Source organism: Physella acuta, unplaced genomic scaffold (assembly GCF_028476545.2).
Source record: "Physella acuta isolate Inbredline_101_S28 unplaced genomic scaffold, ASM2847654v3 ptg001441l, whole genome shotgun sequence".
NCBI classification, from domain to species: Eukaryota; Metazoa; Mollusca; class Gastropoda; family Physidae; genus Physella; species Physella acuta.
The window spans coordinates 696,662-707,704 of record NW_026732956.1 but is presented as its reverse complement, the minus strand read 5'-3'; the positions used below and the strand labels follow the sequence as shown (position 1 = coordinate 707,704).

General features: G+C 39.6%; 1 protein-coding gene across 1 annotated transcript; it reads right to left on the bottom strand.

Annotated features, from left to right (window-relative positions):
- Positions 1–1,987: 1,987 nt before the first annotated feature.
- LOC131927797 (uncharacterized) lies at positions 1,988–9,814 on the bottom strand. Its single transcript, XM_059283625.1, has 6 exons — positions 9,667–9,814; positions 8,614–8,721; positions 7,494–7,718; positions 6,669–6,744; positions 4,761–4,852; positions 1,988–4,051 (listed from the first exon to the last, which is right to left on the bottom strand). The coding sequence occupies exons 1-6, from the start codon at positions 9,758–9,760 to the stop codon at positions 3,915–3,917; spliced, it is 732 nt and encodes a 243-aa protein (XP_059139608.1). The 5' UTR covers positions 9,761–9,814; the 3' UTR covers positions 1,988–3,914.
- Positions 9,815–11,043: the final 1,229 nt, after the last annotated feature.

The window sequence follows — 11,043 nt, the reverse complement described above, 5'->3', positions numbered from 1 at the left end:
TCTCTCCAACTGTCCCCAGGTGTATCCTGTCCTGGGCTAGTCTCTCCAACTGTCCCCAGATGTCCTGGGCTAGTCTCTCCAACTGTCCCCAGGTGTATCCTGTCCTGGGTTAGTCTCTCCAACTGTCCCCAGATGTCCTGGGCTAGTCTCTCCAACTGTCCCCAGGTGTATCCTGTCCTGGGCTCGTCTCTCCAACTGTCCCCAGGTGTCCTGGGCTAGTCTCTCCAACTGTCCCCAGGTGTATCCAATCTTCTTGATGTCAGACATCTCTGTTATTGTGTGGGGAGTAGTTTATTGGGGGGGGGAGAAGCCTCAGTCTTCAGAAGTACAACTCGTAATAGTTGGAGACATACATGTACACATAGTTTTAATAAATATACATAGCGAGAAAGAGAACGTGATAGGGTAAGAGAAAGACATAGACAGATGGATAGAGCAGTGGCGTAGCGAGGTCGGGTGTCACCCGGTGCGGCACTTAATGGTGTCAGTCACCCCCCCCTCAGAGGCGTAGCGACTTTTAATTTTCGATTTGCACCCCCTCCCCCCCCCCCAAACTTTTGATTTGCACCCCCCCCCCCGTAGAACTTTCAATTTGCACCCCCCTCAAACTTTCGATTTGCAACCCCCCCCCCCCCCCCCTCAAATTTTTCTCTATATATTTTACTATTTTTAGCTTTGGTGTCACCCCCCTAAATGGTGTCACCCGGTGCGGTCCGCACCCCCCGCCCCCCCCCCCCCCCCCCCCCCGCTCGCTACGCCTCTGGGATAGAGTTATACAGTTACACACATACACATCAATAAACACAAAAAACATAAAGATGAAACTAGTTAACATTTATCAGTAATAACTTAGACTGCCACGTTATTGTTTGAATGTTTTTATTTTATTTATTTATTTATTTTCTTCTTTAAAACACATCAGACGCAGAACGTAAGATGGGTTAACCTGAGGAAATAAGAGGTAAAGTCAAGAACGAAACCATTCAAAAGTGCAGTGGTCGGCGTGGTCAAGTCGGTAAAGTTCATGGTTACTAAACCGAACAGCCTTGAGTTCTAGCCCCGGGGTAGATGAGAGACCTTGTAGTTTGTCCTTGGTTGGACAAAGTCCAAGAAGGCAAATAAAAAAAAATCGGAGTCAACAGCTATATGGCGCATAACAAGTTGACACGTAAATACTTAATTGTGATGTAGGGAATCCCTTCCAACATTACAACTAAAAGCGAAATAGATTGAGCCCACAAATCCATCTGTCTATTGGAATCTTACCGTATAACTTAGACCCATTGATTTTGCATCTTCAGATGCCTTTCTATACTTTGGACCAGTTTTGTCTAGGTAGCTAATAATTCTGACGCTATAACTCACTTGATTTTGTCATTTTGTATAAGTGTGTGTAGGTGGGTGTAATAGTTCTATCGTCCATACTGACAAAATCGCGTTGTGAATCATCTGAGTCGGGTGTGTGTCTTGATAAGAACCACTGTATTGAACATGAATTATGTTTTCTTTAGCCCCCCCCCCCCCCTTAAACATTTGACAAGGGAAATAACTCAGTTAATTATTTCAAGAAAAATTCACATTATCTTGGTAATATCCCTTTACGATATGTTCAAATTATGTGGTAATTGTCATGAACAAAGATTTTGAAATTGAGTTGGAAGGACAAAGTATTGAATATAGACTTAGGAAAAAGGACAAGGAAGAAGCCTAGGACAGCGCAATTAAGAAGTAGGTCAGCAGGTATTTACAGGTAATAACGCAGGCACTGTGACAGCAGGTACTTACAGGTAATAACGCAGGCACTGTGACAGCAGGTACTTACAGGTAATAACGCAGGCACTGTGACAGCAGGTACTTACAGGTAATAACGCAGGCACTGTGACAGCAGGTATTTACAGGTAATAACGCAGGCACTGTGACAGCAGGTACTTACAGGTAATAACGCAGGCACTGTGACAGCAGGTACTTACAGGTAATAACGCAGGCACTGTGACAGGTCGGTAGGTGACACGCATGAAGGTGTGTACCCTGGAGGACGTTTCCTGTTCGACCTTGACCTCGACAGCATCGCTGTACAGGCCGTCAAAGACTGAGGCGAACCGCAGCAGCTGGTAGGGCATGAAACTCAGGGCGTAGTGTAGTAGATGGTGGGTGGAGTGTGGGCGTGGTGTAGTAGATGGTGGGTGGAGTGTGGGCGTGGTATAATAGATGGTGGGTGGAGTGTGGGCGTGATATAATAGATGGTGGATGGAGTGTGGGCGTGATATAATAGATGGTGGATGGAGTGTGGGCGTGGTATAATAGATGGTGGGCGAAGTGTGGGCGTGGTATAGTAGATGGTGGGTGGAGTGTGGGCGTGGTATAGTAGATGGTGGGTTGAGTGTAGTATATGGAGTGTATGTGGCCCTAGAAGACGGTATTAAATATGCTGAGCGATACTGACAAAAGGGTTTGATATTAAATGTGCTGGGCGATACCGATACTGACAAAAAGCTTAGGTTATTAAATGTGCTCATCGACTAACTCCTTTCAAACAGTGATGTACATAATTATATGTTTGGTATTCTCATATAGCGGCAGGCCAGTCCTGATGTTCACTTAATCACGGGTTATGTGCCCGCGGGTTGTAGCACATCTTCGTTAACATTTTTTTTTTTTTGAGGTATGATGTTTATCGAAACTTTTCCTCTAAAGTAATAATTTTTACTTAACAACATTTTCTGTTGTTTTATTTTCGCATCCCTGTTGTAATTGTGAATTCATGTACCAATCTTTACGACCCCTGAGGGTATGTTTATCAGGGCCGGTAGGTTAAAGATGTTTCTACGCCCGCCATTGCCCGCCCCTCCTCCTCGTTGTGAACATAGTGCGATGCCTAATCTCGCTAGACTGGGTGGTTTAAAAGGCGGAAGTTGGTCTGAGGTGAGCGTGGTTTGATATTTAAAGAAACCGCTATGCTGGATTTGAGGTTAACCCGAATGACGTTTACTAAAAATCTAAAATTGAACAGGGTCTTGAGTGTGTGGTTAGGGTGGATTGGGTGGTACGATGGATGTGTTGAATGTGTAGTTGTAATGTGTTGGTTGGGTGAGTGGCTGTGTAGTTGTTTTTTGTGTGTGTGTGATAACCGTGTAGTTTTAGTTGTGTGAATAGCTGTGTTGTATTAGGTATTGAATAGTTGGGTAGTACTGCTTGTGTGAATAGCTGTGTTGGTTAATCGTTTTTGAAGCAGCGTAGTTTAAGTTGTATGAATAGCTGTGTTGTTTTAGTTGTGTGAATAGCTGTGTTGTTTTAGTTGTGCGGATAGCTGTGTAGTTTTAGTTGTGTGGATAGCTGTGTAGTTTCAATCGTGTGAATAGCCGTGTAGTTTTAGTTGTGTGAATAGCCGTGTAATTTTAGTTGTATGAATAGCTGTGTTGTTTTAGTTGTGTGAATGGCTGTGTAGTTTTAGTTGTGTGGATAGCTGTGTAGTTTTTGTTGTGCGGATAGCTGTGTAGTTTCAATCGTGTGAATAGCCGTGTAGTTTTAGTTGTGTGAATAGCCGTGTAGTTTTAGTTGTGTGAATAGCTGTGTAGTTTATGTTGTGTGAATAGCCGTGTAGTTTTAGTTGTGTGAATAGCTGTGTAGTTTATGTTGTGCGGATAGCCGTGTAGTTTATGTTGTGTGAATAACCGTGTAGTTTTAGTTGTGTGAATAGCTGTGTAGTTTATGTTGTGCGGATAGCTTTGTAGTTTTAGTTGTGTAAATAGCTGTGTAGTTTCAGTTGTGTGAATAGCTGTGTAGTTTATGTTGTGTGGATAGCCGTGTAGTTTTAGTAGTGTGAATAGCCGTGTAGTTTATGTTGTGTGAATAGCCGTGTAGTTTTAGTAGTGTGAATAGCCGTGTAGTGTTGGTGCGCACCCCGAGCTGCTGCGCTAACCGGCGACCGTGTTGTTGCCGGTGATGTAGCTGCTGCCGACTGTAGTGCGTCTGCGCATGTTCACTGGTGGCGGCGGCGGTGGTGGGCGTAGCATAAACAGCAGCCGCCGTCGTGGTGGTGGTGGTGGTGGTGCTGTCAATTAGAAGAGGCGGGCTTAAAACAATTATGTCCCGTCCCCCCCCCACCTCCTTATCTCTCACACACATACACACACATATCCTCGTTGAGGGGGGGGGGGGCAAATACTGGTAAAAGTTTGTTTTCTATATAAATTCAATTTCGTTTGGGGGAAAGGGCGGTAGACTTTCTTCGGGGGGGGGGGGGGGGGTCGGAGCACCTGGCAGAAACTCTGGCAACAGCTGTGAGTTTTGTTTTGTGACTTAGCGTAGAGTCCAGTACATTAATACGGATTTCGAGACAAGACTGGCAATGTCTTAAGTAGTTCGAATTCCGAGACAAGACTGGCAATGTCTTAAGTAGTTCGAATTCCGAGTCTTACGTAGTTCGAATTCCGAGACAAGACTGGCAATGTCTTAAGTAGTTCGAATTCCGAGTCTTACGTAGTTCGAATTCCGAGACATGTCTGGCAACGACTTTGTAGTCATGAAGACCACTCGTCTCTAGCACGAACGTAGGAAAACGTATGCGCTACAAAAGTACCTTCATACTAGCCTATGCCCTAGCCTGAATGTTGTTCAAACTTATTTCATCCTTCTTAGCTACACAAATTAGTGAATTTTAAAAATTTGAAGTAACTTTTTGTTTTCGATTCTAAACCAACAATTGTTCACTACAAAAAATGTAGTACGAAACAATGACGTGGCTAGACAAAATGACTTACGCGGCGGTTTTCCATCATAAGACAGCCAAGCAAAGATCAGGATAACTAGGGCTATAAATACATACGCCTTCTGTTTGTTGTCGAGGTAGCTCCTGGGGATAAGACATGTATCAAGCTGGTGGTAGAAACAGATAAGACATGTATCAAGCTGGTGGTAGAAACAGATAAGACATGTATCAAGCTGGTGGTAGAAACAGATAAGACATGTATCAAGCTGGTGGTAGAAACAGATAAGACATGTATCAAGCTGGTGGTAGAAACAGATAAGACAACATGTATCAAGCTGGTGGTAGAAACAGATAAGACATGTATCAAGCTGGTGGTAGAAACAGATAAGACATGTATCAAGCTGGTGGTAGAAACAGATAAGACAACATGTATCAAGCTGGTGGTAGAAACAGATTGGACAACATGTATCAAGCTGGTGGTAGAAACAGATAAGACATGTATCAAGCTGGTGGTAGAAACAGATAAGACAACATGTATCAAGCTGGTGGTAGAAACAGATAAGACATGTATCAAGCTGGTGGTAGAAACAGATAAGACAACATGTATCAAGCTGGTGGTAGAAACAGATAAGACAACATGTATCAAGGTGGTGGTAGAAACAGATAAGACAACATGTATCAAGCTGGTGGTAGAAACAGATAAGACATGTATCAAGCTGGTGGTAGAAACAGATAAGACATGTATCAAGCTGGTGGTAGAAACAGATAAGACAACATGTATCAAGCTGGTGGTAGAAACAGATAAGACAACATGTATCAAGGTGGTGGTAGAAACAGATAAGACAACATGTATCAAGCTGGTGGTAGAAACATGTGATGTCATATTTACTACAGCTAGGCTCGAGTCCGTAGGATGTCCCTGAGTTCACTCAGCTCTAATCAGTAACTGACACAATCTACTAGCTCTGATTGGTTACTTTTCCCGATTACCTTCCAACGAACCTGAGACAACACTACTTTTTCCAATTACCTTGCAACAAACCTGAGGTATCGATCCCTTTTCCCAATTGCATTTTAGCCAGCCTAACACAACAATACCTTGTTTTCTCCTGATTAACTTTCAACTAACCTGGTACAACAATACCTTGTTTTCTCCTGATTAACTTTCAACTAACCTGGTACAACAATACATTTTTTTTCTCCTGATTAACTTTCAACTAACCTGGTACAACAATACATTTTTTTTTCCTGATTAACTTTTCAACTAACCTGGTACAACAATACATTTTTTTTCTCCTGATTAACTTTTCAACTAACCTGGTACAACAATACATTTTTTTTCTCCTGATTAACTTTTCAACTAACCTGGTACAACAATACATTTTTTCTCCTGATTAATTTCAACTAACTTAGTACAACAATACCTTTTTTTCTCCTGATTAACTTTCAACTAACCTGATACAACAATACATTTTTTTTCTCCTGATTAACTTTTCAACTAACCTGGTACAACAATACATTTTTTTTCTCCTGATTAACTTTTCAACTAACCTGGTACAACAATACATTTTTTCTCCTGATTAATTTCAACTAACTTAGTACAACAATACCTTTTTTTCTCCTGATTAACTTTCAACTAACCTGATACAACAATACATTTTTTTCTCCTGATTATCTTTCAACTAAACTTGTACAACAATACATTTTTTCTCCTGATTAACTTGCAACTAACCTAGCACAGCAATACATTTTTTCTCCTGATTAACTTTCAACTAACCTGATACAACCATACATTTTTTTCTCCTGATTAACTTTTAACTAACCTTTTACAACAATACAATTTTTTCTCCTGATTAACTTTTAACTAACCTTTTACAACAATACAATTTTTTCTCCTGATTAACTTGCAACTAACCTTTTACAACAACACATTTTTATTCCTGATTAACTTTCAACTAACCTGGTACAACAATACATTTCCCCGGCTTCCCCACAACAGCCGTCGGTACAGTTGAGATTGGAATCCGGACCGCATCCTGCGAACAACAAGAATCATTCCCTTGACATCTGTATAGGCTCATGATTTCTCTTTACATCGTTTACTTGTCTATCCATTCAACAGTAATTAATTCAAGTGTAGTGCATTAAAATGTGTTTGTTAAGACAAAGGCATGCCAGGCTAGTATCTTGCTTCCGGTATAATTACTTTGAACAATGTGTTTGCAAGTAAAATCTCGTTTAAGTACTAAGATAGAGGGTGTTTTAAAGCAAGAACTTGTTTTAGTATTAAGACAGAGAGTGTTTTAAAGCAAGAACATGTTTTAGTACTAAGACCGAGGGTGTTTTATAGTAATATCGTCGTTTAAGTACTAAGATAGAGGGTATTTTAAAGTAAGATTGTCGTTTTAGTACTAAGACAGAGGGTGTTTTAAAGTAAGATTGTCTTTTTAGTACTAAGACAGAGGGTGTTTTAAAGTTAGATCGTCGTTTTAATACTGACAGAGGGTGTTTTAAAGCAAGAACCTATTTTAGTACTAAGACAGAGGGTGTTTAATGGGGGTCTACGACGAATTCCGGAAAGACACTTGCCTGAATGCCCTTTGCCCGAAGTCTTTTTCCGCATTTACACATTGTCCAAATGCGACAAATGTCCGAATGGACAAATGTCCGAATGCGACAATTGCCCGAATGGACACTAGCCCGAATGCAAAAGGCCTTAACAAAAGATATTGCAATTGCGTAAGCTCTAACACACGAGTTAAGTTCAAATAAATAAAAACATTACCTCCATTTAAAGAAGAGTTCTGAGACGCATCCGAACCGTTGACCGCCGCATTGGTTTCAGCTTCCTTCAGCCGAGCCGCCTCATCACTTTTGGCTTTTAACTTGTTCATTCTTTTTTTTATAGACTCGCGAACCGCCTCAAAGGCGGGACTCCGGATGCTGATTGCTTTTTTGGTCGTTAATTGGCGACCAAGGAACGCTTGTTCCAGATTCTTCTTGTATTTTTCTAAATAGTTTTAAACATGTTTTATATTAGAAATGTAGGGCCTACGTGTAAGTTTGTCAATTTCGTGTAAAACCATAGCTTTGTTTATCAATCTAGCGTCTGTACGATTTACAAATGCGGATAGTATTTCTTTCAGACTTTTTTCTCCTCGGAAGAAAAAAAAAATATTTTCGGGGGGGGGGGGGTGGACTAAATTTTCTGGGGAGGGGGCGGACCTTGGTAAAAGTATATTTTCTATATAAATTCTATTTCGTAATAGGGGACGGTAGATGTGCTTCGGGGGTGAGGGAGGGGCTCTGCCCACCAACCCCCCCCCCCCCCTCAACCTCCCTACATAGAGTCGACTGAAAGAAACTGTATATGTGACTTTTGTCAAGTTTGAGCTTATGTGCAGGGTTTAGGGGTATGACTACGTCTACTATGCAATAACAGCGTGTAGAGCAACGTAAAATCCGGTTAAAATACCGATTTTGGATAAAAATCCGTTTTCAATGACATTTTTCGGTTCTGGTCATATCTAAAGTTGAGGTGGTGATGTTGGTTTTGGTTTCGGTTTAGAGAAAAAGACAACACTATCAACCTAGCGCCAGTTGTATTTCTCCCTCAACGGGCCATTTATCTCGTTCTTTAAATAGTTTTAGAATTATGTTTGCTGTGTGTTGTTAAAATATCTGGATATAAAAACTTTACGGTGAGGTTTATGTTCAACTTTACTAAAGATTTGATGTATCTAACGTTTGTAGTATTTTCGGTAACAAAAACAAAATTTTAAAAAGCCAAAAACAATATGGGATGTTGTTGTTGTTTTTTTTTTTCTCACTGAAAATAGAAATGAACATGGCATTACTAGTTCATTTAGTTTTAAAAAGTCTAATTTCATTACGTCGGTTATTACCTCCGTTTTTGCGCACCAAATTCAAGGCGGATCTCTGTCTGATGATAGCTTCATTGATGGAAATTCGGTTTTCATCTAACGCTTGTGCCAAATCCTTCATCCTTTTCTCTAAACATTTTTAAACATGGTTTATAATTAGGACACACAGTCAGGTAAGTTTGTCAATGTCGTATAATACGATAGCTTATACTACCAATCTAGACGCTAGTGGTTCGATCTTCTTCTTCGTTCTTAATTTTTAGTGTTGGGAGGGATCGAGCCCTATCTGCCAGAGGGTTTGAACTCGAGACTTTTTTTTCGAATTTATCAACCATGAGCTTTGCCGACTCGACCATGCTTCCATCACAATTAAGGATTACGTGTCCATTGAGGCCATTGACTCCGATTTCAGCCTGCTTTTCTTTTTGGATTTGCTTCCATAGCCTTTGTCCAACCAAGAACAAACTACAAGGAAGCAGTTGTTGAATTTTTGAGATTTCTCTCCTAAAAGAGTGGCTGTCCCCAGTTAACGAGCCTCATCTGCCCGAGGGTTCGAACTCGAGACTTTTCGGTTTAGCAACCATGAGCTTTACCGACTCGACCACGCCGACGTTCGATCGAACCCAAGGGATTCTGTGAGCCAGTATCAGGGAGTCAAGACACACCCCCGATTTTAATGATCCATGATTGGATTTTGTCAGTGTGGATGATATGACTATTATTTTAATATCAATTAACAAGTAAATACCTTCATCCTAGCCCAACCCCCGCCCCGCCCCCCCCCCCCCCCCACTAAAACATACATAATGCATACTAACTCCGATTAACAATGTGGATTAGTTTTATAGTATACATATTATAATTATATAATACATAATTAAAATTATTCGAAAAAATTAACAACAAACGACACATTGCTATTTTATGATATTTTCACTTTATGTCATTTGAATATATAATCTAAACAAATCTAACAATAGAATATAGAGAAAAATGTATTATAATTTCGTGGGTTTTGTTATGGTGACGACCGTATCCCATACTCTAGGCCTGAACCCCAACACAACATTATACCTAAATATTCCTCTAACGTCTCGCCATCTACGTGGACAGGAAATCTCAGGCACCACAACACCATCAGCAGATAGAAAAGTCCGGCACTATCCATTTGGTGAGTGTAGGCTCCCCACAGCTAGACAATGGCGGAAGTATACGATGTTTTCAAAATGACGTCAATGTTTTGAGTTGCCAGCTAGCAATTTTTGTAAACATTAGTTTCGTTTTTATTAACATGCCTAGAAAGTAAATCTACAAATTTTGATGGAGATCAACGTGAAAAGTCTCTAATAATTCTTAACATATGTTTAGGATTGTGTGTTGAGTGTTACTAAAACATCTGGTTATAAAAAATATATGATGAGGTTTTTATGTTGAACTTTACTAAAGGTTGGATGTATCTAATGTTTGAAGTATTTTCGGTAACAAAACAACATTTTTAAAAAGCCAAAAGAAATTTGTTTTTTTTTTCTTATTTTCTCGCCGAAAATGTAAATTAACATGGCTTTGCTAGTTCGTGTATCTTTAATTTTAAACTTGTATCGGGAAAGTGTTTAGATCAAGTACAAATTACAAAGTAGTGTTTTCAGATTATCGATCGTGTAGTTCCTATACAGTCAATCAAAGTTTGTCTTACTAAAGTGAAACTTTAAGTTATAGGCGTAATAATCATAAATAATAATAGTTTTAAGTTATCTGTACTAGCAACTTTTATAACATGGGTTCTTAAAATATTTATTTTATGAAATATTTTCAAGCTTAAGTGTATTTCTTTATTCATGTCAACAATAAGGATGGAAGCCATATCGTCTAACTTCACGTTCTCCATTTAAATTGTACAAACTTTTTTCAATGATATCTTGATTTACGGGGCTTGACTACAAAACTTTGTTTTCTAAATTAAATTTCTCTATCAATTAACATTAGCTGCGTTTATTTTTGGTATTTATTTTCCGGAGATATAACTGTCTAGTCATTGTAGCTGATACTTAAAAGCAAGTCTTAACTGTTCGAAATAAAAAAAACTACAAATTGACATTGTATACTTTAACAAATCACAGATATTATTATATTAAGTAGAGGACCAAAACAAAAACAAACAAAAAAACGTTATAAAATGCTTTTACTAATTAAGCAGTAAATGAAGTTAAGTATTAGTCCATACGTCACGGCATAGCTCTGGGAGAACTAATTTAGCAGAACTGTACTCTTTGTTCAAAAACTAAAAGAAGAGCTAACCTTTAAAAACCTAAAGTTTTAATAAGGTGAACCTGTTTCTGTGAGCTAAACAACACTAAACGTTTAATGCGGTACATTCTAAGACCAGCTGCCAATACCTGGAACACAATCAGAACCAGGGACGTCCCACAGACTCCAGAAAAAGATTCGAACCTG

Bases quoted from the DNA above. Each gene is read 5' to 3' on its own strand.
- LOC131927797 (XM_059283625.1), bottom strand. From the start codon at position 9,760: ATGGATAGTGCCGGACTTTTCTATCTGCTGATGGTGTTGTGGTGCCTG. The intron at 7,719-8,613 runs GTAATAACCGAC...AAAACTATTTAG, and splicing joins TTTGGTGCGCAAAAACGGAG to AAAAATACAAGAAGAATCTG. The intron at 6,745-7,493 runs GTAATGTTTTTA...TGTTGTTCGCAG, and splicing joins GAACTCTTCTTTAAATGGAG to GATGCGGTCCGGATTCCAAT.